Here is a 26355-nt window from a genome sequence, read left to right on the forward strand (position 1 = left end):
CCTTTTCTTGTTTTGGCTTCCTTGATTTACTCGAGGCTGGAGCTGCCCAATAAATCTATGTTTAATTATTTCCATAATTGCAGAGACCAATGTCTTGCTTGTCATAGACGTTAGATTGAAGCCATCTTCGGATTTAGCAAAGCCAAAAGCAGTGGCGAGATGAAGCGCTTTCCAGAGATTTCTGCATACTGAGAATTTGTTTACATCAATGAGAAGCATGGTTTGCAGTGCAATTTTGAATTTGTGTGTGTTTTGTTTAGAAGAGAGAGAGAGAGAGAGAACACGTTGAGGTTTGAGCATGTAGAATTTGTATAAATTCAAAACCTCAGTTTTCCAGATGTTCCGAATGAACACTGTTATTCAATTGTGTGTTCATGTGTCTAGACTTTGAGCCAAGATACAGAGCAAGCTATAATGCTAGCCCAGATAGAGATACAAGGAGCCAATCCTTCCAATAATTTATACAACAGTTGTCTGTGACCTATTATATAACTTAGTGTACATGTTCTGTTTTCAGCTGATGCAGCTTATGAATGATTCATTGACATCATCATGTCAATTGGACACGCAACACAAAAACTCCACCTGCAGCTCCCCAAAATGTACCCGTTGTAGCAAGCAAACGAAAGGAATTTTCACCCACAAAGGATGTCTTCATCCTTCGCGGCCATCCATTGAATCCCTCAAGAGAAATGAGCTCCCTCACGAGAATGCCAAAGAATGAATAAATCTGCTCAAAGGAGATGCTTGCTTGAATTGCATCATTGTACAACTAATGCTCGATCACCGATCTACAAGAACCGATTCACTCCAAGATAGCATCAAATCCCTTGTTGCAGCAGGTATCCCTGGCATCGCACATCAGATTAAATCGCATAGCATTAAAGGAGAGCTTAGTCTTCGACACAAGATGATAGCTTATGTCCTGGAGTAGTTCTCAACCTTTGACATGAGAGAGAGAGAGAGAGAGAGAACCTTGAACAATGTCCACCACTAAATTTCCAAAATCAAATTCCCCTTCTACGAGCCGATATATGTCCAGAAGCTGCCATCACAAAAAGGCAAGGTGCTTATGTTAGTAAATGAAGAGGAGAGCCTGCAAAAGCAAAAGAAGCTCATCTCTTGCCATCTCATACTGTGGCTGCAGAAATGTTTCACATATTGGATCATTATTGAACTCATCAACATTACAAAAATGCATAACCCTATGGTAATTTGTGTTTTGTTATCAAATCTAGAGGTTGCAATCACATTGCATTCTATTATAAGGGTAAGGCAATACTGACCTCTTGTATGTGCAGCCTGGAGTCCTCTGTAAAGGCCATGAGTAGCTGCCGTCTTATTCCAGCATCTGTAAGTACAACTCTTGCACCGTCCTTTATGGTGCCAGTGAGATCTAGTTTCGATGATTTTAATAAGTCTCGCCTGCAAAGATTCTTGAATGTAATTTTTCCGCACAAGATCAATAAACATTGCCTTGCTTAACACCTTACCCTTTTCCTCTTGCTTGCAATGGAGACATCATCTCAACTTGCTCTCTTGCAAGCACAATCAAGTTTTCTAACCGTTTCCACTGAAAGACCCCATCCTTGAATAGAACCTACATTCCTTTAATAGCTTAGAACGGGAAACTTTTAATGCCATAGAAGACCTTCCACAGTGAAGTTAATAGATACAATTCCAATTGTCCAGAAAGAGTACCTGAATAAGCCGTTCCCGCAAGGCTGGATCAGGGTCAGTTAGCAAGCGCTTAGCTACATATGGGTAAGCTACCTGCACAAAGCATCATTGATAAAGGTGACATGTATTGAATCCATACACAATGAAACCTATTCATTATACCTCAAGAAACTTGAAGTCAGGCTGCAAAGTAAGGCAAATTCCCTCTTGAGTCAGAAGGGACCGAATAACTAAAGAAAACCGTTCAGGAATGCGTATAGGATACTGGTAAACCATCTGATTAAATTTAGCTGCAATGCAACAACAATCACAAAACAGAGACTTGAGTTAGCCTCCTCTACATAACATAGCACCTTCTCTCTGTCTGTAGTAGTGGTGCAATCGAAACTATATGATGCACTCACTACTTATGAATCTTGGAAACCGGAACCAGAAAACTGCATATAAGGGAGAAAAGGATGCTTTGATTGAAGACCACAAGAAGAACTTGCGGATACAAGTTGGACAACTCAAAATCATACAATAGGTCCAATGACAAGAACAAACAAGGAGCTGAAGTCACACGTGGAGAATGGATTGAGGGGACAAACTAATGTCATAACACAAAACAAGGAAAATACTAAATGGATAGAAGTGGATAAAAAGCAAAAACTTAGGCCCTCGGCTTCTTCTCCAAGTATTATAATGATAAATGATACATAGGAGGAAGAGTAGAGGAGGAGAATATAAGCTTTGAATGTAGGAGTTGTGGGATGGGAAGGGGGCAAGAGTCCAAGAGAGGATGCATTGGTTTTGTGCATGAAAATGGGGTCAAAAGAAAAGATGCCTATAGATACATGGAGAATACGTAAGGGCGCATCGAACGAGACACCAATTATAATGAAGTTTTGTGAATTGGGAAAAAGAAAGCATTTCTCTCACATCAAGAAAATATTGTCTCTCTCTCTCTCTCTCTCTCTCTCTCTCTCTCTCTCTCTCTCTTCGCTCCATTGGAAACTAAATGGGAAGATTTCAAGAAAGTTAGTTGTTCTTGTGTCGAACAATGCTTTGCCATAAAGCATCTCCATGGTATCAACAAAGATAGATCATGCAAAAGGTGGTTTGATAAAGAATGTCAAGATGCTCGAAAGTCCTTGATAAAGCTTGATGCAGCTATGGACAAAGATAACTATCAAAGTCATTTGCATACATACAAGGCATTAATTCAAAAGAAGAGAAGAAGATGGGAAGTAAAGCAACAACTTTTTCAAGTCCAAGAAAAGGCGCGTGCATGTAGAAGATTTTGGAGAAACTTGAGGGGCAAGCGGGTTCAGAATTTTGGTAACTTATGTCTAGTGGATATGTACACACATTGTAGGCAATTATATGAGCAACCAAATGCTTAAAAAATGTCATTTTATGATTCACTCCCATATATGCCCTCTTTTATTGCTATTGAGGATGTATGCAGTGGGCTTGAAAAGTTGGCCACTTGCAAAGCGGGAGATTTTCAAGGTATCAAGCCGGAGATGATCAAATGGACAGAAGACTTTATCCATGAGTGGATGTGTGATATGTTCAACCTTGCACTTCAACATGATATGCTTTATAATTGGAGTACTAATTGGGTCAAGCCTTTGCATAAAGGAGGGGATGTAAAAAATGTAAACAACTATAGGACTATAATGATTCGGTCTCTTATGGCAAAGTTGTTTGGGTACATAATGGAGATGAAATTGAGTGATTGAGCTAAAGAGAATGAAAAGCGTGCAAAAGGACAAGGGCGTTTTTGTCGATGCCATAGCACCATTGATCATCTTATGACTCTTCGTGTTCTCATGGAGGAAAGTCGGTTGAAAGGCAAGCGATTGCATTGTTGTTTTGTGGACTTTAAGAAAGCCTTTGATATGATTCCATGTAACAATTTGTGGAAAAGGATGGAAGAACTCCTAAGTACCAAGTGAGTTTATGCTTGCAGTTTCTTGAATCTATAAGAAGGTGATGTGTCAATTGCGCATGGGAAGAGGAAGTTCAAAAAATTTTGTGAGCACTATTGGGGTTAAACAAGAATGTCTGTTGTCACCAACTCTTTGGTCTATAAATCGATCAATTAAAACAAATGGTACTTGACTTTATGCAAGAAGAAGGCATTGAAGAGGTAACTATTTGCAATGCAATAATCATGCTTTTGTTGTATGCGGATGATGTAGTGCTTCTAGCACACACTTTAGAAGATGCACAAAAGCTTATGGTTGTCCTTGAGAACTTTTGCTTGCATAGTGGGCTGATTGTGAATGAATCCAAAACAAAGGCTATACTTGTGAAAACCAACCATAGGGAGAAGCCATGCATTGTATACAACAATGAGACACTTGAAGTTGTTGAGAGCTTTAAGTACCTTGGCCTTGAGGTTCCGTCCATTTACAAGTGGCATGAATGTGCTATGCGTCGTTCGGAAGCGGGAAAGAGAGTACATTATGCATTTGAGAACATGTGTGATGCGGGAAACATCAAGCGTTGGGTTCTCAAGAAGTACCTTATTGATGCATTGGTGACACCAGTTCTTCTTTATGGGAATTGAAGTGTGGGACGGGAGCATCTCAAAGTCTACTTGGAAAGAGTTTGAGAATGTCCAAAAGTGTTTTCTTACAAACTTTCTCCAAGTTAAGACACAAACACCATATATGCTCCTACTTCTTGAGTCGGGATCTCTTCCAATTGAGGTTATGGGCATGGAAAGGGTTGTGGAGTACATGATAAAGATGCCTCACATCGACTTTCTACAATTGCATGGGAAGCAAGCAAAAAAGTTCAAAAGACACATAAAAGCAAGATCTTGAGCACGAGATGGATGCAAGACATAAAGAAGTGGTATGGGAGATGGCATGCGTTACACTTGCTACATCATACTTCAATTGACTCCCAAGTGAATGAAGCTTTTCTACAACGTCAATGTATTACGGTTTGGGAGAAATTCGGTGGGTCACGCTTCATACATTACACCACCCATATCACCCCCAACTACAAAACCATGTTCTTCGCTGAAAGAGGAAACCGTACTCACACTTACATGCTTGAGCCTATCCCCTTGTCCGCGATACACACTATCGCAGCCATTCGGCTTAGCTCCCATTCCCTTCGATGCGAGACAAGGTGTTGGGACAATGGAGAAGAGTCAAATCGACTATGCACATTATGCTCACTGCAAGTTCAAGAGTCTAAGTACCACACACTACTAGAGTGCTCAGCTTTTGGTCACATCCGAACTTGCTTCTCTCACATGTTCGGCCATTACTTTGACCTACACACTGTCCTCTCCCAGCCATAGTGTGGGCTCTCCATTACGACTCTCATCACCACAATTTTGGAGCATCGAGATCACTCATCAACCATACAAATACTACATCACATGTAACTTTGGTCTCATACGTCATATTTGACCTCCGAGAACGATAATAAAATCTCTCTCTCTCTCTCTCTCTCTCTCTCTCTCTCTCTCTCTCTCTCTCTCTCTCTACATTTTCACATTTCACATTTCACACATTTCAGTTTTCATTTTCACTTTCAATACTTTTTGTACTTGTACTTCAGACATTGTATTAGATTCACCACTTTGTATCTGATGGTCTCATAGGTCATTTTGGCCTTTTGAAGACGTTAATATATCATTTCATTTCATTTCTCTCTGAAAAATAAAGTTATTATTAAAGGCCGGTTGGTATCTCTCTCTCTCTCTCTCTCTCTCTCTCTCTCTCTCTCTCTCTCTCTCTCTCTCTCTCTCTCTCTCTCTCAAGAGTCATGGGATATGAGGATCAGAGATGCCTGGGTTTGTTCTTGCTCGAGCTGCACAGACACAGAGACAGCCTGATGAGTGGCAAGGCTAGCCAGTCTCAAAGACGAATCACAGACTTCTTCAGAACAGACACAGGACAGCCGCAAGAGGCACTCCCACAACAGAGCTCCCCCTCGTCTCACACCAGAGGCACACTGATCGATCGAGCGACTGAACTTGGGAAATCCACGCACCCACGACCGCGGAGGACTACACAGCATCGACAGAGGCTACGTTAGAAGATTCGGAGCACTCTGGCCAGGCATGCACGACGCCCAGTCAGACTACTAACCATGGAGGAGATTGATGAGATCCGCCAACGACTGATGCTAGATCTCCTGTGATTCAGCTATCCCAGTTAGCTGCTTAGTTCACACCTAGCAGGCTAGGATTCCATAGTATTTTATTTTGTCATCTTGTTACTCTGACTTTGTATCAGATCCACCACATTGTAACTTTCTAGTCTCATAGGTCACTTTGGCCTTTTTGAAGACGTTAATATAACATTTCATTTCATTTCATCTCTCTCTCTCTCTCTCTCTCTCTCTCTCTCTCTCTCTCTCTCTCTCTCTCTCTCTCTCTCTACAATGCGATCTCACTCTACACCCCTCCCCTACCCTTGTTTTGCAGGTTGTGGCTGCCCGAGGCCCATGTGGTGGGCTGCCCTTTTTCGCAAGCTTGTTCAGTGGAGGTGTATCAAAAATAGATCGGAGATTCGGTGGCTGCCCCTGTTTGAGAGGAGGTTTGCTCGCACTTGCAGACTTGATCGTCATTTGATTCACCTTTTCCACTATGGCTTTGACATAGTATCAGAGCCACGGTTTACTCTCGAGTCAGATTGGTTTCTTTGCGAATTTTGGGTGCTGATTTTTCGCGACAAAGGGGAGCATACAGCAGGTTGTTGTCCTTCTTGGGGTTGCCCTGGTGCTGTTTGTGGCTGATTTGCAAAACCCTCATCATCTCAACCTACTCTAGCCTTTTCACATGCCCAAGTTTTCCTCAGCCATGGGATAGGGTGAAGGTTCTGATAGAGGACATAGGCCCGATGGTATTCGACCAAGAAGAGTAGTTCAATGCAAGGAAGAAGCCAAGCTTCAAAGCCTTGGCCAGTTCTTCCAACAACAACAACAACAACAACAAGCAGATGAGTAATAAGAAAAGCAACAATAACAACAAACGGACAAATGCCCAAAAAGAAGCTTTGCAAGCTGAGCGGCGTTGCAACAATTGTGGAGAAAAAGGCAATTATTGGCAAAAGTGCCCAAAGCGAGTTGGGGAGGCTTCTACTTTTTCGGTTCCAGTAAAGGCCCTAGCCTTTGTTCATTTGGAGATAATACCTTCAGAGACAAGGACATTGGAGGTTGAGACATCGGCATCCGAGACTGCAATAATCCAGTGTGGCAGCCGAGCTGCCTAACCATAGCTCAAGATCCTTTGGCGGCCAGCCAAGCCTCCCCATCTCTAGACTCGTGCAAATACCCCCCCCCCCCCCCATCCCCTCCTTCGGGCCCAAAAAGACGAGCGGCACATTGTAAAAAGCTTCTCAGTCCCAACTAGGGAGGAAGTGGTAGTATGTTGGGCAGGGTCAGTCAACAACAGGTGGACAAGAACAGAGGTTGGAGGGGGAGTTGGAGAAGCAGGTTGAGGGGGTGGAGCAGAGGTGGCATGAGGAGGAGAAATGGACCTGGCTCTCTAGGACAGAAAGGAAACCATGATGGTAAGAATCCCGGCCTTTAGCGGCTACCAAGGTGGTAAGGTACGTAGTGTTGGAACGTAAAGTACGGAGTATTGAATGGTAAGAGTTTTTAAGGTACGCAAAATTTCGTACTTTTTAAAAAACCTAACTCAGAGCAGTTTAGGATAATGGAGGTATCGTCAATGTTCAAAAATATTTAAGATCACAAACCACTACACAATTCGTGATATGAAGTTATTCTTCGAGCACAAAATAAAGACTATGCCATAAACTGAGAATCATTCGCAATGTGACACACCACTTGAATCATCCAGAAGTAAACACCATGCAAAGTTTATCTACAACAGCAAACTCGACTGAACATACAATTTGGAAGTGATGCCATATTGAAACTACCAATGCTTCATACTCCATACCACATGATCATCAATGGTCACAACATATGTACCACTCAAGCAATAGACTCAATATGCAAACAAACATGAGTTCCAAAATCTCGATTAGCGAAATATATACTATATGAGTCTCCAACGTAGAATATTTAAAGTTGCAGAGGAGGGGGATGCGCGCCGGGGGGGGGGGGGGAGATACGGTGTCATTTGCACAGAAAGGGAAAAAGATACTGGGAACTATATGCCCACCAAAGCAACAGTCTTCCCAAAGTGGAAAGGGGTGAGGGGTTTTTTTTTAAACACAAGGTGAAGCAACACTCAGAAAATAGGGTAAATGTTACCTACCAAAGCTTTAACGTAAAGGAGAGCCCTGTTACCTCTCACCATCATATGGTTTCATTTGCACAGAAAGGGAAAATGATACTTGGAAGTATATGCCCAACAAAGTAACAGTCTTCTCAAAATGAAGAGAGGTGGTGTTTTTTTTTTTTTAATACTCATAAAATAGGGTAAATGTTACTTACCAAAGCTTTAATGTAAATGAGAGCACTCCTAGTTGTCATCCACGTCCACATTTAAACTTAGGGTAAACATGATAAGAGTATACCACCTATGTGCTAGGCTCCAATGGAGGGTAGAGACCTTTGTGGTGTATGTATGCTCAAAGCAGCTTATCCGTCAACCTTTGAGTAAAATAGTCTTTGGATACAACCTTTAAATAGTATTGTTCATATTGGAGGCCTCCAGGTGTGGTATTTCTTGGCTCATTGTATTCTTGCTGCTAGGTGGAGATAACTGCTGCCAAAAATCCTCCATGTGGGGCCTCATCATTGTGTGGAGGCTCCCCCTTTAAGAATCTCGTGTGTAGAAATTCTTGGTGTTGTTACCTAATCAGCCAACCTCAGCCCATGAGTGTTTGGATTATTCAGCGTATTCTGATAATTGGGTGGTGAGGTAACCAAGACCATTAAAATAATGCAGGACCCACACACTCAAAATAAACCTTGTGTAAAGACCTGCTGATGTGACTACTGTACGGACCTACTGACATGGCAGAGAGTATGGACCAGATGCTTTTGGATGTAACTGTTTTTGAATGGCCGTGGACCTTTAAATTCATGCGGTGGGCTCTCTCTGTGGCATTCACACGGGAGCGGATGCCACCGAGCTATTACTTGTTGAAGCAATATAAAGAAATACCGAAAGGGGTACTAGGGTTTAGGGCCAGTGCTCTCTTGGGGTGGAACTCCACCACTCCACATCTAATGTGTTGTGCATCTCTTTCAAGTTCAGCCGTTATTGAAGTGCTTTAAAGTTTGTTCTATATGTTCTTTTCCGTTGGCATGTGGTGCCCTTCCGTTATAGAGGTATCAAAGCTCCAATCGTGTCCTTTCCTGAAAGCATACTGGTCCTACCAAGAATACAATGGCGTATATGGCTTCAGCAAAGTGCTTGCAGTTTCTTCTCGACAAGCTTTGCGACATACTTTCGTGGTATCCTGAGTAGAATCTCCCAATGCTGCAAAGTTTCCAACAGCTTCTTAACTACATGTTACTGCCTCAGATGCCCCAAGTGGTACCACCTCCTCCGGCACCAGAAAGTACAAGAGCTTCGAATCGGCAACCTTCTAAGCTGTCTGTTCCAATTGGGAGAGTCTTTAGGAACATGGTGCAGCCATCGCCTAACCCTGATCCAGTGCAACCGCCTCTACCACCGTCGTTGCCACCACCTCCCCCACCACCACTGCCACCTGGGTACAATGGTTGAGGTCCATATGGATATTCTTGCTATCCATATCCGGGGTTTACGCCTAACCAACCAAAGGATTTCAAGGATGGCGGCACGACAATCAAATTTTCCACTATTTCTGGAGTGGAAGATCGAAACAAAGCTTTGCAATTCCTCCATCAATTCGACAACATCTATGCTTTGGGAAACTATACAAAAGAATCAAAGATTTCTCGAGCAATGGGTTTCTTAAGGATAATGCTATGCAGTGGTGGAGTTCAATCGCGACCCAATTGAATGCTCAAAAGACTTGGCAAGCTTTGAAGACAATTTTTGCACGAAGTTATATGACCTCCTTGTTTGAAGTCCAAATTTTGTCAGAATAGGGCAACTTGAAAATCGGGCAACTTGCCACGGAGACCATGGAAGATTATGTCAAAATGGGACAGCTTGAAAATGCTTGCCACAAAGAACATGGAAGATTTTGACGGAATGAGGCAACCGAAAATGCTTGCCACCGAGACCATGGAAGACTACAACCAAAGGTTTCTCGACGTCTACCTTCCGGTGTCTTTCTTCAAGTTGATTCCCTTGAAGGACGAGTGCAAGCGACACACAATTGGATTGCCATCACCATTACAAAAGTATTGTATGTCTAAGCAAGTACCCACAATGCAAGAGCTTATTGACCATGCCGCGTTCGGTTACAAGCTTATAAAAGGAAAGCTAGAGTTTACCACAAAAGAAACTCCGACAATAAATCGGAATCCTCGACCACTGATTTGTGAATTGTTTGATTCTGGTTTAATGCTAGTTTCAATGGTTTGGAATTTGCTCCTGGGAGGAGTACTGATAATGTCTGAATATCTTTGTGTTGCATTGCGATGTGTCAACCACTGAATATTCCTAATTGGTGAGATTGTCTGGGTATGTAAGTTTAATGCGTCATGACACCCAATATAGATCAGCACCGTCCAGGTGTGATGACTAATTTTGCTACGCCGGAATATCAAGAGCTCCGATATGGAATGAGAAAAATTGAATGACCCTCAGAATGAACCTCGGATGTTTTTGAGGTAACTTGTTTTGCAGATATTATGTAATCGCGAACACTTACTCTTCTTTCAAGAAGGGGGGATGTCACAAACTGTTGATGTGTCAAGCCACTGAAGACTGAACCTGCAGATTCCGATCGAGGGGTTTAGGAGAAGCTGAAGAAGAAGAAGTCTTTACCAAGAGGCACGCTCGTTGTTGCTGTTGCACCCACCCGCTCGCTATCACCTCCCCGCGACATCGCTGCCCCCTCCCCCCCTGCCCTCGCTGCCTCAGCCCGCCCCCTGCGCGCTGCCCCCGCCTAACGCCGCCCGCTAGCCTCCCCTTCCCCCCCCCCCCCCCTCGCCGTTGCCCCTCCCTTGCCCGCCCCTAGCTTATCCGCTTTCAGCCCCCGCCCCCCTCCCCTCTCCGTTGCCCCTCCCCTGCCCGCCCCTAGCTTATCCGCTTTCAGCCCCCTCCCCCCCCCCCCTTTTTTGCTCGCAGGAGTCTGTCCTCACGGCCTGCTAGGAGCTTCGCGTCCTTCCCGCCTTCTTCGACTCAGCAACAGACACAGATGGAGATGGAGGCTCCAGCTCCGCCACAAAGGGACTCTACCGAAGCCCCCTCACTCGACCCCGTTGAGCCCACCATTCGACTTGCTCTTTCACCGACAGAGCAAGCGAGCCTAGCCGCAGAGGTAGAGCGCTTGCAGGCGACTTCTGTCATCTGCAAGATTCCCGGTACCCGACCCAACAGAGGTGAGCAAGATCTTGGGCGTACAAATACTCGGACGAGGCTACTATCAGATCGAGTTTGAGACCTCATCGCCATGAGTCCATTGACCATTCGAGCATCTCAAGCCCACTTTCGACAGTGGAGACATGGTTTTGACCCTGCTTCGGATGTTCTGGTAGAGGAGGCAAACATCCCTATCTCCATCTGCTTTCCTGGTTTGCGGAGGGAGTACTTACCACTTTTGTCCACGATAGGCTCAGCGATTGGGACTGTCCTGGAGACACCTCGCACGGCAGCCTCAGTAGCTGCCAAGGCAACTAGCGTTCCCTCAGTTCGCGTTCTGGTTAGGGACACTCACACGCTCCCGAAGGTCATTCTTCTGCCTCAGGTGAGTGGAGGTTGGTTTAGACAGAGCGTGGAGTATTCGGGTCTCCCGAACTAGTGCTTCATTTGTCGACAGATGGGCCATCTTGCGAAGGCCTGTCCACGGAGGAGGCCTTGACCTACACCACAGACTCAGCCCCAGCCTGCAAGGACTGGCCAGCAGCCACAGGCAGAGACACAGCGCACACATGCAGAGCCTCCCTCCGAACCTGGGGCTCCAGCGGAGGAGGGATGGCAGCAGGTCCATGGTCGACGACGGCAAGGGCCACAACAACAGCCTGGCACTCAGAGTGGTCCTCAGGCGCCTGCCGAGCAGTAGTGGGTTCCCACGGGGAACCGTTTCGGTCCTCTTGAGCAAGATGAGGTCCCTGCTCCAGCCCCCACCTCAGCTTCACCCTCAACAGCCCCTCCCCCCCCCCAGAGTTCCCCCCCTCCTCATCATCCTCCCCCCCGCCTCCTCCCCTCGCCCCTCTACCTCTGCCGCTCCCCCCCGCCCCTCTTCTCCACCTCTTACCCCTGCTCCTACTCCCCCCCCTCCCGCTCCAGTTCCACAGCCGACCCACGGGGCAGGGCCATCTCCGGCTGCTAGGAGATCTCTTGGCAGCGCCTTTGCCACGAGTCGCTTGGCGAGAGAGGGACAACCTTTCTTGCGACCCCCTCTGCAGTTACAGACGTCTCCTTTTGCAGCTATTCCTCGTGGTCTGACGAGCGTCGACATGCGGCGCTGATGGGACTTCTTTGACTACAACTTCACTCGTTTTCTCGGCGACCCATCAGCAGACCATGAGGCAACCTGCTTCAGGGTCCATGTTCTGTTCCTTGCAGCTAGGGGGATAGAGGCCTTGGACTCAGCGGTTGGCTTCTCTTTTCCCCTTGCAGCAAGGACCAGACTGAGTGGACTCTCGACTCAGTGTTGGGGTGGTTACACACACAAGTCCTAGAGTTCTCTCACTACATGGGAGAACTAGGAGTTACAGACATGCTTCAGACTTTGTGGCCACTGGCCAGTTTGCGGTGACCCCTCCAGATACAGCAGGATGTAGACACATTGTGGTCTACTTCTTTGCCGATACACAGTGCTTGCCATGCTATGTACACATTCATGAGGACTCCTGGACAGAGGAGGTTGCTTTACCAACAGCTCGCTCTACTTGGACTTGGGCCAGGCTCTCGTTGCAGTCACGCCTATCTAGAGGACGCTCGGATGCGGATTACTCCCCATCCAAGCCAGCCTCGAAGATAGCACGTTTAACTGCTGCGGCAGCATTTGTTCTCTCTCGCTCCCCATGAGGATCGTCTCATGGAATGTGCAGGGACTTGGTGGGCCCCAGTTTCAACGTCAGCGGGGTTGACTGCGTCAGGAGCTTCAACGCTGCCTTGTGGGAGGAGAGATTGATCTCCTTATGCTTCAGGAGCACCATCTGTGTGAGAGCCACATTAGACGTTGTGGTCAGCTCTTGCGTGGACGATATGATACTTTTTGGTCAGCTGCTTTTGGACCTAGAGGCATCCAGGGTGGGGTATGTATGACTATTGCGGATTCTTTGCAGCAGGCCATTGTAAGCAGAGGGATTATTGTGCCAGGCAGGGCTCAGTGGATTACTATGCAGGTTGAGGGTTGCCTTGTGGGTTTCCTGAACATCTATGCACCCAATGTGGTGAGTGCACGAGAAAAGTTTTGGTCACAGATAGTTGAGACTTTGCCACAGGCAGAACATTGGTGCATAGGGGGGGACTTCAACGTGTTGGAGGACCCTTCTGACCGGATTGGTGGTAGCCATGCTACTGTGCATGGAGTTGAGCTAGCAGCTTGGGAGAGATTTTGTATGACTGTGAGGGTCTCGGATGTGTGGCAGCACTCTAGTTTTGTGAGGCCCCTTGCCTTCTCTCATTCGGACCGCAGAGTGGGAGGAGTGAATCTATCGCGGATAGATCGCTTCTACACTAGTGACCATTTCAATGACTTGGGAGGGACAGTTGGCATTCTGGCATGGACTTCCTTCTCGAACCATGCACCAGTGATCCTCACAGTGGCAGACAGGCAGAGGAGGGGAAGCACGATGCTTCGCATCCCAGAGAGGGTCTTGCTGGACTCTGCACTCAGAGAGCGAGTAGAGGCTCTTAGGGCAAGTTCTCTTGCTGACAGAGTGGCCTCAAGACTAGCTCAGATTAGTCATTTCTTTCTCTAGGAGTCTTTGGCTCGCTGGGGCTGCAACGAGAGAGGAGCAGCAGCGTCTCAGACGGGGCATTGCTTCGTTGCAGAGGATGCAAGAGCAGCATCCAGACAATCCTTGGTTGGAGGAGCAGCTACAGCAGGCTCGCCAGGAGCTTGTTAGCACAGAGAAGCGGCGGTATAAGTTTGCTTTCCATCGACAGGCATCTTAGTGGACACAGGTGGGCGACAGAGTGACTGGTGCTTTCTTCGAGGCAGTGGGACCTCGACATTCGCATGCCAAGGTCAGTCAGTTGAGGAGGCTCGACGGGTCAGTTGCTTCTGAGCCCGAGGATATGTGTGCAATTGCTATTGTCTTTTACCGTGAGTTACTGTCTGCAGAGCCTCAATCAGAGCGTCAGGATGCATACAGGGAGGAGGTGTGGGCACAGATGCCTTGCCTTGTGACTGAGGAGATGTGTCAAAGGCTTGAGCTGCCACTTGAGCTTGAGGAGCTGCACACGGCTCTTAGTGCCCTCCCCCGTGGTAGATGTCCAGGTGAGGATGGGTTGACTCCCAGTTTTTTCTTGGAGTACTGGGACTTGCTTGGCCCAGATCTCTGTAGTGCTTTTCAATACATCTTGCACACAGGAGTGATGCCTGACAGCATGAGTGAGGGTCTGATTTACCTCATTCCCCCTTCCTCTTCCTATTCTATGCTGAGGTGATGAGCAGGTTTTTGGTGTCACAGCAGGTTAGTCTACGGGGCTTAGCACTCCCTATTCGGGGAGATGAGCTATTGGACACTGAGTTTGCTGACGACTCAGCCTTGTACTTAGATGGCCAGGAGGCCAACTTGCACAGGTGTGAGCACGCTTTGGAGACCTTCTGCTGTGCATCTGGCGCACTGATCAACTGGAGAAAGACAGTGGCTTTCTCGGTTGGTAGTGCTCCTATGCCCAATTGGATGCCAGGAGAGGGTTTTAGGTGGATTCCCCCAGGGACTGCAGATCGGTACTTGGCTATCAGGTTTGTTTGGACTTGTCTCCCGAGCAGCAAATTGCTCCCCTCCTCCTGTCTATCAGGAGGAAGTTGTTACACTGGAGCTCAGCACGACTTTCTTTGGCTGGCAGAGTAGTAGTGGCCAACCAGGTGGTGTTGGCGACTATGTGGTATATCGCTTCTTGCTGGATCTTCTCGAGTTCTTGTATCAACCAGGTAGAGAGGCTGATCAGGGACTTCCTTTGGTCGGGACGTGACACTCACATAGCCCGAGCCAAAGTGGCTTGGCAGGTCATCACTCTTCCTTGTTCACAGGGAGGGCTTGGGATCATTGACCCAGCACAGCAGAGCAGAGCCCTTCTTGGGAAGTTCATAGTCAGAGGCCGCCTTCCAGGTGAGGAGCCCTGGAAGGAGTTCTTGCTACAGCGGCTTCGAGCTAGGGTGCCTCAGGCTGGAGGCCCCTGGCGACCTTTGACCAGGTGGATCTTCACAGAGATGCGCAGAGTTGGTTTGAGCAGGAGACTAGAGGACCGCTTCGCTGTGAGTTTGCTTCGATCTTGGGAGCACTTGCGGCGAGGCCTGGAGCAGCGACAGCCTACTTGCATGGAGCAACACCTTCAACAGCCCCTTGTTTGGAACCCCATGGTTAACACTCAGAGAGGCCACTTGGTTGGTAGTCGGCCTCATGTTTCTTGGGGTCCCATGGTAGCGGGTCCAGCACGCTCTTTAGGTGACTGGTTAGAGTCTTCAGGCTTGTCAGAGGAGTTGCAGGGTTTCTAGCTACAGGGCATGAGAGAGATGCAGAGCATGTGCCAGGACATCTCAGAGGCAGTTCCAGTTGAGTGGCTCACACCTCTCGAGCCAGTAGCACCCAGGTGGATGGGAGCCTTCACACGACTGGAGGTTCTCATCTCAGTTCGGGCCTGCTCAGAGACTGCTACATCCCTTTTTTTCGAGTCACAGGGTGAGGGACGCTTACAGCGAGTTGCAGTAGAGGCCCCGCACGTGGCAGAGTGCTGTTTTCAGAGGATCTGAGTGGTGGGCATATGTGGAAAGACTTGTGTCATCAATCCTGACCCAACAGCTCTTGCGACTGGACACTAGAGACTGTGGGCTTGGGAGTGCTGTCCACTGGCACGAGTACAGTGGCATCCTAGAGAGTGGCTTTGGAGGGACCCTTTCTCTTCTGCAGACCACCCAGGTGTCCCGTTCTTTCAGTACACTATTCGACTTGGACGTTACATACTAGCATGACAGAGAGAGGCCCGCCCCGCTACAGCAGCTCATTGATAGGAGGAGGGTTCACAGCTCATTTCTTGGCAGCCTTCTGGGAGAGGTTGTGGGATTCCAGACAGCCAAGGCGAGTCACCTTGTTTCAGTGGCTGGTCGCACACAGAGCTACAGCAGTTGGGAGTTGGCTAGTGCATAGTGGTCTCTCGGCCGCATGTGCAGCTTGTGACCATCTTGTGGAGAGTGTAACAAACTTGGACACTCCAAGTCAAGAATCAACCGCGACAGCACCAAATAACCACTTCAAAACAATTCACAGATCACAATAGATTTGCACTGGCCCGGCGGAGTTCCGTGCCTAGAGATATTGGCCCCAAAGACTGGCGCCCCTTTCGGTATTTCTTTTTATATTAATCAATCATCAAAGTACAAGAGAGCGGTTAGGGTTTCACTCTCAGACTCTGCGTCCAGATGCTCTGAGAAGTGAGGCCCTCACCACTAATTTAAAGGTTACAAGGGATGCCCAAAAGCAGAGCCCCAAAAGCTTTTAAAATCAAAAGCATCAGTTCTCTCTCTCTCTTGAGAGTCTTTTATCTTTTTTTTTTTTTTTTAAAAGCAAAAGCAAAATTCGCGTCGCTCATCATTTTCCAAAAAAAAATTTTATTTTTTTTTTTTTTTAATAATCCGCCTCCGCGATTTCCGGAATTTAGGGTTTTTGGCAAAAATTAGGGTTTGCAGGAATTTTAGGGTTTCTGGCAGAAATTAGGGTTTTTGTTGTCCGCCATGTCATCACTTTGTGACATACCCCCCTCTTGAAAGCATTGTAATCGACCGCGATTACGCCTGCAAAACCGACAAAAGCCATAAACCGTCTTAGCAGACACTGACTGTTAGTACCTACGTACTAGGAACGCACATCTAGCACATGTACAAAATCGACAGTCACATCACACGACATCACAGGACATCACATGACATTCAACATTCATTCGGATCTTAGACCATGATTTATCGGCAATGTAGCTAGCAATCACATCTAGGTCCAATCGGGACCTCATCGATGTCCGATTGACTAACCCCTATTGCAACCATGTCTATTCGAGATCAATCAAACCAAAATGCTGCAGTCATTTCGGCATCAGTTCCTGCACTCACAAGAAGTCAAGAACAAATCAGTATCATAATCAGGAATTCCATTTCATAAAGTCATCCAGCAGAATACTGTCAGCTCTCAGTATCCCTGAAGCTCAAAGAGACATCAGTGACTTTAGTATCAAAATCGAGGCATCTGTTGACAAAGGAGTGGAGTGACTCCCCTCTTGTGCATCCCACTGCACCAGATCTTCGGCCAAGCTGAGTTCTGGGTTCCGTTTGGAGTAGACTATGCTAAACCAAAACATCGAGGTAAAGTTTCACAATCCGAGGAGTATCTGCTAGGTCCTCCTCCTCCATCCACTTCGCATCAAATGCAGGAAAGTTCTTGAACTTAACCAAGAACCGCCTTCGGACTTTACCTTTCTTCGTATCATTATGTGCCAAAATCTGTTCAGGAACAAGGATCTCCTCGTTTTCTTCCACTTCGGGTTGCTCATCAGGCTCCCCATCATCAGGCACATCACCCTTAACGGGGTTCAAGAGACTCACATGCAATGCATTATGAATCCTCCAAGTATCTGGCAGGTCCAATCGGAAGGAGACATCATTTATCTTGTCAGTAATCTGGAAAGGTCCGTAGTATCACATACTAAGCTTTGGAAAAAGCCTCTCCTTTCCCTTTTTTTTTTCTTAGGCGTGCCTTCTCAAAAGTAAGAGCACCCAATCATCCTCCTTCAGTTTCCAGTCGCGACGATGGCGATCCGCTGCCTTTTTCTGTCGTTCTTGAGACTTCTGTAAAGTCTCGTGAACCTTGGCAAAAGCCGTATCCAAATCTCGCGAATATTCATCCGCTTCAAATTTCTAATCTTTCGTGCTCAGGAAGGATGGAACCTTCGCAGCAGTTTCAACAATCTCTCATGGCGTCTTCCCCGTCGAAGAGTGTATCGTGTTATTGTAGGCAAATTCCACCAAAGGTAAGTTCTTTTCCCATTGAGTCTTCTGATGCGAGATACAAGACTTCAATAAATCTAAAATCACTGAATTGGCAATCTCAAATTGCCCGTCAGTCTGCAAGTGGAACGATGACGAGAACTGCAACCGCGTCCCAATGTTCTCCCAAATTGCCTTCCAAAACAAACTCATAAATCTGGGGTCTCTGTCGGAGACAATCGTCTCAGGCGTGCCATGTAATCGGAAAATCATCGTGATCATTCTGTATTCTCGGGAGATAAAAAAAAATGAAATCCATTTCAATATTTTCCCAGGGGCGGGTGGGTGGGTATGGGTAAAGGCTGTAACAATCCCTGTGCCTTATGCCTGTCAAACTTGACCTTCTAGCATACCAAGCAACTGCGCACAAACTCTTCCACATCCTTCTTCAATCTCCGCCAAAAGAAATCTCTCTCTACCCCTTTCATGGTGGTAGCAATGCTGCGGTGACCCGTAAAAGGTGGACAATGGCAATCAGTCATAACCTTTTCCCTCAACGGTTGTGTAACTCACAACATAGTCTTTTTCATCAAGTAGCCTTCCCGAAGGGAGTATCCAGCTACTGTCTCCCCATCCCGTATCCGTGTGAAAATATCTGCAAAACCTGTATCTGTGGCATACTAATCGACCATATCCTCGAAGCTCCTATGATGGATCGCGGAAATAGCCAGAACCAACGGTTTCCGAGACAAAGCATCTGCCACCACATTCTTCTGTCCCTGCACATGGATAATCTGGAAGTGGAACTGTGACAAGATGTTCACCCACCGCATCTGCTTTTTCCGAAAGCTGCTTCTGTGACAAGAAGTAGCGCAAACTTTGATGGTCTGTAAAGACAATAAAATCCGCTCTGAGTAGGTAATGCCGCCACTGAGTAAGAGCATGGATAACCGCCAAAAGCTCTTTCTCATAGATCTGTGCTGTCATCTCCGGCCTAGAGAACAAACGGCTCTCGTAAGCTATGACATGGCCTTCTTGCATCAAGACCGCACCCAAACTACGACCACAAGCATCACAATATACTTCAAATGACTTCTGCAAGTCCGGCAAAGTCAAAATAGGTCCCGTAGTCAATTTCTCTTTCAATGTCCGAAAGGCAGTCACCTCTGTGGGTCCCCACGAAAAAGGTACTCCTTTCTGTGTCAAGATATGCAAAAGGGGAAGCAACCTCTGCAAACTTTCGTATGAACCGCCTGTAGTACGAACACAGTCCCAAGAAGCTTCTAACTTCATGGACATTCCTCAAATCGGGCCAATCACGGATAGTCTCTATTTTGGCCGGGTCCATTTGCACTCCTGCTGCTGACACAATGTGTCCCAAAAAAATGTATCTCTGGTAGGAAAAATTCACTTTTCTGAGCATTAAAAGACTTGAATCAGATGATCTCTTTGTTCTGCCTCATTCTTGGAGAAAACAATGATGTCGTCAAAGAAAGTGCCAACAAATAGCCTGTACTCTCGAAAAATCCTATCCATCATCCGGTTAAATGTCGCAGGAGCATTGGTTAAGCCAAAAGGCATCACCAAAAACTCAAATAACCCAAAAGTCGTCCGAAAAGCTGTCTTGTAGACATCTCCTGGCGCTATCCTGATCTGATGATATCCACTCTTCAAGTCAATCCTGCTAAAGCACGAGGATCCCTGTAACCTGTCGAGTATATCATCGATCCTAGGAATCGGAAATCTGTTCTTGATGGTGATTTCGTTGAGAGTGCTATAATCGATGCACATTCTCCAAGATCCGTCTTTCTTCAAAACCAACAACACTGGAGAGCAATACGGTGAAGTACTAGGTTGGACAAGACCCTTTTCCAAGAGGTCTTTCACTGAGTTCATAATCTTTTCATTCTGTACTCGGCTCACACGATAAGGTGGCCGATTCGGTGGCGTGCTTCCAAAATCAGATCAATGGTATGATCTTCAGGCCCTCTCAAAAGCAATCGGCATGAGCGTGGAGAAAATAAAATAAAAATCTTGGCGTTCTTTTCTTCAGGTCAAAACATATTCAACTTTTATCCATCGTTCAGTTCTCCCAAAAGAATGAGTAAGAAAACTGAAGTTCATCAAGTACAATCTCTAAGCCCTTCATTTATCAAAGTCGCTTTCTCGGCCCGGTAGTCAACCACGGCGTAGTTCTTGTGGTACCAAGGGATCCCGAGTAGAACGTCACTCGCGTGCCCTGAACACCCCTGTCATTGCAAACGAAGTTTGCCAATGCTCGGTGTAATGGCAACATCCCATCCGGGTGCCAGTCGAACTACCTCCGCCAGTGGCGTCAGTCTGTCGGGCGCAGTTCCAAATCGAGCCGCCAATTCCAAGTGAAAAGAAGTTGGCCTTGGCTCCTTCAAAAGAGCTTCTACATCCTTCACTTTGCCCCAAAAAAAAAACGGCAAAGTTTGTACTTTCATTCATTTGATTCGGTGCAAGTCCCACGCCATGTGGTACCAGTTCTGCTTTTCTATCTGCCTTTTCTGCCACATTCCTCAGCTGCTCTCGAACTCTCAGACCTGTCGTCGTCTTTATCATTCTGTTCTTTCTGTGCCTTATCAGGGCACTTTGCGGAAATATGTCCATGTTTCCCGCATCCAAAGCACTTCCCCTCTCTGATGAAGCGAGCTCTCTCCTCAGGAGTAAGCTTGGGTCGTGCATCCTTTTTTTTTCTCTGGGTTGCTCTTTTTCATTCTACTTTCATTCCCAGAAGTCTGTTTGGCTCGTTGTGTCATGGCCTCATCTGTGGGGTAAGTCAGACTGCCAGAGTGAATGGCAAAGCCCCGCTTCGCATGACTCATCAACTCCTGAATAGAAGCTGACTTCTGTTCCAAGCAGTGATCTCGGATCTCTGTAGGTAGACCCAAGGTAAACCGCTCAATTTGTTCTCTGAACGAGATCTTCTTGAATGAAGAGGCGGGTAGAAAAGAGCTCCAGAATCTTTCACAATAAGAATTCACTGTATCGCTCTTGGTCATCCGGAGATGGTTCCAAGCAGCTCGTATATCTCGCTCAAACTCTTGAGTCAACCAAGAAGAAATAAAAAGCCTCTTGAATTTCAGCCATGTAACTGGCACAGTCTTGCTTAATAGAAGCGTGGACCACCAAGTAGGAGCATTCCCCTCAGAGTAAGAGGCAGCTCTCCGAATCTTGGAGTGCTCTGAATAGCGTCCTCCCGCGAAAGCGATGTCAAACTGCTGTATAAGAGACAAAGCCTTCGAAGCATCTGAGTATCCTGAAAAGTATCAAACTTGATCGAGTGGCCACCTTCCTTAAACTCTCGGACTTTCTTGCTGTTATCTTCGAGAAAGTCATACTGGTTGGCTTTGTAAAAATTCTTCTTGTTCGCATAAAACTTTCCGTCATCGGAATCTGAGCTGTCTGTAGACGAGTCCTCAGTAGAACTGTCAGTCTCTGGGCGAGATGTAGCCTTCTTTGCCTTTTTCTTGCCCGTTCCGAAGCTTTGTGTCTTGCTTCGCTTTTTTGCTTTTTTTCTGTCTTCTTCGCTCTAATCCGAGGAGCTAGAAGAACTGTCAGAAGAAGAAGAAGAAGAACTGGGTACTCCTTCAAATCGAACACGCTTCTTCCGTTTCTTTGCTTTGTCGAATGTCGACTGACGACCCAAATATCCCGGGAAGTCAGTACCTTTGTTCTGCTTTTTGCCGTGCTTTTTGCCTTTCTTTTGCACGTCGAAAAGCTGAGCAATCTGTGCATCAACCACGTTCTCCAGTTCCTTCTCCGTATATTTCTTGGAGGTAGAAGGTTTCTTGAGAGCAGGTTTCCGGAGTGGTGTTGTGGTTCTCTGCCACTCCATCTGTACCTCTTTCAAAGAGGTCTGGTTCATATATTTTACCATCTTCGGGTCCTTGGCAAAATTGAGCATCATCTTTGTTGCATCGCCAATCAATTGACGACGCTCCATCTCTGTTTGCTCCGCCTGAGTAGGCTGAGGCGGGCCATACTCTCTGTCTGAATCTTCGTTGTGATCCCAGCCCGCATCTCCAGATGCAGAGGGAGTCGACTGATCATTGCCTGAAGCCATAGGTGCCGCGGAAAAAAAATTCGGGGATCGGATTTCCCGTAGAAGAGAAATCGGCCGTGCTTTGATACCACTGTAACAAACTTGGACACTCCAAGTCAAGAATCAACCGCGACAGCACCAAATAACCACTTCAAAACAATTCACAGATCACAATAGATTTTCACTGGCCCGGCGGAGTTCCGTGCCTAGAGATATTGGCCCCAAAGACTGGCGCCCCTTTCGGTATTTCTTTTTATATTAATCAATCATCAAAGTACAAGAGAGCGGTTAGGGTTTCACTCTCAGACTCTGCGTCCAGATGCTCTGAGAAGTGAGGCCCTCACCACTAATTTAAAGGTTACAAGGGATGCCCAAAAGCAGAGCCCCAAAAGCTTTTAAAATCAAAAGCATCAGTTCTCTCTCTCTCTTGAGAGTCTTTTATCTTTTTTTTTTTTTAAAAAAAGCAAAAGCAAAATTCGCGTCGCTCATCATTTTCCAAAAAAAAATTTTATTTTTTTTTTTTTTAATAATCCGCCTCCGCGATTTCCGGAATTTAGGGTTTTTGGCAAAAATTAGGGTTTGCAGGAATTTTAGGGTTTCTGGCAGAAATTAGGGTTTCTGCTGTCCGCCATGTCATCACTTTGTGACAGAGAGTCAGGGTCACTGTCTTTGGGATTGTCCTTTGGCACAGCAGGTGTGGCTTCGTGTTCTTCGGCTGATGCCTGCTCTCTCCACGGCTCGACGATACACTTGGGGAGCAGCGGCTTGGTCCACCCTCACAGGCCCGGCACTTCAGTTTGAGCTATCTTCCACCAGCAGGATGATAGTGATGCACGGGGGGCGACCTACACTCCAGCCTGCCACAGAGCTTACTCCACGGGAGTGGTGCAATGAGAGAGAGGAGTGTTGGGAGCTCATCAGTGGCCTGACACTCTGGTTCATCTAGCGGGCCCGTTGCTTCCGCATCTTTGAGACTCTCCCTGTGCCACCAGCAGAGACTCTTCGCAATCTTTGGCTAGAACTGATCCACACTCTCAGAGGACAGCTCGAGAGACTACAGGGCAGCTCCGACCGCATACGGGAGCGTAGAGAGGCTTTCCTTCGACTCTGGCGTCCTGGGCCTTTCTACACCATGGTCCAGGGTGTACTCCAATGGCACTACCGACCACCTGTGTGGGTTTTCCCTCCTCCCATCTCTTGATTTAGCCTCATTGTACATATGCTGTTTTTTCATTGGGAGAGTCTCCCCATCATGGTTGTTGTAGCCCTCTCTTGAAGAGGTGGTTGTAGCCCTATGGGCAGTTTCATTAACTAATAGAAGGATCTTTTTCTTGGGAAAAAAAAAAAGAAGTCTTTACCAACTTACTGATCCTCACCAAGTGGCCCAGCTATTAAAGAAAGGGTAAGGATTAAAACCCTTTCCCCCAGCCAACTTATGGCCCCCTGTCCGATGGGACCCAAGTTAGTAAAAATTAAAGCAGGACCCACACATACCCAGTGCATAAATATTGTCGAGCAGTTGCAGGAACTATTAAGCTTTCTTCCAATCGTTCAATCCTGAAAAAGTGAAATTTTACTTAGCCCACCATCCTTGAAGTCTTTGGGCTAGCTCTGACCAAATATCCGTCAAGGTGTCAAACTTATAGGAAGAAGTGAAACTCAAAACATGTGTGCATCTATATCTAGCCTTCCAACTAATCCACAACGTAATCCTGCAAATCGTTAATAAAACGATGTTGCGCGGATGGGCATCAAACTCATGGATAGTAGAAAGGAGCATATCTAAAGTGTGTCATCTAGAGGTGTGACCCCAATAGACTGTCAACACCAAGTGACAAAACCATGGTGCAAACCAACTCGTGATAAAACCATGGTGCAAACCAACTCGTGAAAAAAGCATAAATACCGCTCGCCAAACAAAATGAGCAGGTGGGCAGACCCAATAGCAATAGCACAAAGACTCATCAATAGATAAGGTGCAGCTCTAGCAAGTGTAACCATGGCCAGAACAGGCAGCCAAACACATGTGCTAGTATCCACATGAAATACAAGATACGTATGCCAATGCTCGATCCCCAACTACATGAAGATCTGCTCAAGCCCACGCTGTACATGGCAAGGACGATGGTGAACAGGGTCGTGCCGGAATATATGGTCTTGCCAATAGGCGTTGTGTACTCAAAAAAAAAAATCCCCTAGAATTTGACAACAAGGCCACAACCACTCCCCCGAATTCTATACCAATCGTGGTATCCCTCGACCCTCCCATATCCATAGGCACCAAGAGGCGACATCCTCGAAAGGGAACAGGGGATCCTCTTCGTGTATGGTCAGTGTGTATCTCCGTCGTCCTCTATAGGGGGTCCCCCTCCTTTGTGTGTTGCAAACTTTGAACCCAATGGGGCAAAGTAGCAGAGACCAAGCACTTCTCATGTAGCTCTAGCCCGACTCACATGAACCAGGCCTCTCGATCTCCTACCATAATCTATACTCTTCCTTGCACCTCTAGTCTATATAGGACTACGACTCCTCATGAGCTTTTGGAATCTTGAGCCGCTGGACCAGTCCTCTCGATCTCCTAGCATAATCTATACTCTTCCTTGCACCTCTAGTCTCAATAGGACTACGACTCCTCATGAGCTTTTGGAATCTTGAGCCGCATAAACTTCCCTTGAAATGAGTCCCACTAGTAGCCCTATACTCTCGGTAGTCCTTGCTCTCGGCTCTCATGTGTCTCTATCAGTAGTACTGTTTCTCGTCACCTCTTCTGGTCTCCCTTCCTAGACATGTCCATCATGACCCATTGTAGTTCAACCCCGCAATATGAGCTTGTATTGAGGCGGACGGCATGCTTCATCTAACGTAGCATGCACAATTTGGACAGAATCTCAAGGGACTTGCAACTATCGCACTACAGCTCTTTAACTAGGCGGACTATGTGTTCTCGGTCGCATAGGCAAGTAGTGTTGTATGAAGCTCATGGTACCCAACAAAAGGGGACCACGCTAGTTAGTACCAACAAACGAAAAAAAATAAGTGGGTGCACATTAGCACATGGAGGAAAGACCAGCTCTACCTCTACGTACCCCCTCATCCCTCCATTTCACCTACTCTCTAACCTAAATCTCACTCAACAAGGCTCACTATGCACCACAATTGAAAAACAAAAGAACAAGGTAAAATTTAGAAACATCACCCGTTACTGAGCGAAAGTTGAAGTCTGATAATCCCTTTACAGTGGAATTTTGCCAAATGGCCTCAAGAGCTGGCACAATAGGTGTCAAATCCGTCCCAGGTGAAAGAAACCCCAACCTCGTAAAATCGTTTGCCATCTCTACATAGTCTTCATTCACCGCATGGACAACAGCATCAATAAGAATCTGCTTGTTTTGCTGTTTCAACACCAGAAAAGTGAAGGAAACTTGAGGCATCATATAGTACAAGGCTTGCACCAGTCAATGCCTGAGCATCAACCCCCAAGCATATCTTTCATGATGGGACAGACAGAGCATAGGTGCTTCAACAAGTTGTGAATATGCAATATGCATACCTGGCTTAGCTCTGCAACATTCCCAAAATCAACATATGCAATACGACCATCACGCATGGCAAAAATATTTCCAGGATGGGGATCACCGTGAAACAGTCCAAACTCAAGCAATTGCTTTAGAGCTGCACTCACTCCAACTGTTATAAATGCTGGTACATTTATTCCAGCATCTTTGATGCCCTATGACAAAGAGGTCACCACACAACATCACTCCCTTAAATTGACCATTTCATGCTACATGCCCAGAATTTCGGAAACTCAAGAAGCTCAACCTGAGGATCAGTGCAGCGTATTCCATCAATCCACTCCATCACAAGCACTCGTTCACCACTTAGTTCTTGATATACCTCTGGTATTTTTACTGTAGCATCGTTTTTAAAGTTCTCCAAAAAATCTTTTATGTTGCGCGCCTCCTACAGATATAACAGCATAAGTAGCACTAAATTAAATCATATAACGAAAGACACAGTTTCAATGCCAAAAGATCACATGAGATGCAAAGAAATGGAGAACATCACAGAACATTGAATAAAAATGATTGTTATTACACAGTAGCATCTTACGAGTGTGTAGTCAAGCTCTTCCAGTAATTTTTCACCAAACTCATCCACAATAAGCTCTGCATTGCAACCCAGCTTCTTAAGGCTTATGCCATTCAAAAATGAAGCAAGAGTTCTGAAGAGGAACAAATCCCTGTATATTATGGGTTCTATCCCTGGTCGTTGAACCTGACACATGAAAACCCCAAAAAAAATTGCATTGCTCAGTTTTTGATGAGATGATAAGAACCATTCAAGTCATAGTTGCTATTCCTGCTTCCGTGCTTGCAAATGAAGGACATCAGAATAAAGAATGTCGTCCTATCCTAA

The 26355-nt window shown here is 46.3% G+C and overlaps 1 protein-coding gene across 2 annotated transcripts in view; it reads right to left on the bottom strand.

Moving 5' to 3' along the window:
* Positions 1–291: 291 nt before the first annotated feature.
* ACDO1 (Protein kinase superfamily protein) overlaps positions 292–26355 on the bottom strand; it is a 70601-nt gene continuing 44537 nt past the window's right edge. For both annotated transcript variants that reach the window (XM_086521028.1, XM_086521029.1), the window contains 10 exons: positions 26050–26214; positions 25759–25899; positions 25487–25666; positions 25133–25328; positions 1843–1970; positions 1702–1773; positions 1494–1600; positions 1287–1425; positions 976–1045; positions 292–848 (listed from right to left, as the gene is read on the bottom strand). In XM_086521028.1, coding sequence (XP_086377154.1) covers positions 784–848; positions 976–1045; positions 1287–1425; positions 1494–1600; positions 1702–1773; positions 1843–1970; positions 25133–25328; positions 25487–25666; positions 25759–25899; positions 26050–26214 — 1263 coding nt within the window. In that variant the 3' untranslated portion in view covers positions 292–783. The remainder of the gene's footprint in view (positions 849–975; positions 1046–1286; positions 1426–1493; positions 1601–1701; positions 1774–1842; positions 1971–25132; positions 25329–25486; positions 25667–25758; positions 25900–26049; positions 26215–26355) is intronic.

The sequence above is a fragment of the Adiantum capillus-veneris genome, chromosome 10 (genome assembly GCF_014529385.1).
Source record: "Adiantum capillus-veneris isolate H3 chromosome 10, ASM1452938v2, whole genome shotgun sequence".
NCBI lineage: Eukaryota > Viridiplantae > Streptophyta > Polypodiopsida > Polypodiales > Pteridaceae > Adiantum > Adiantum capillus-veneris.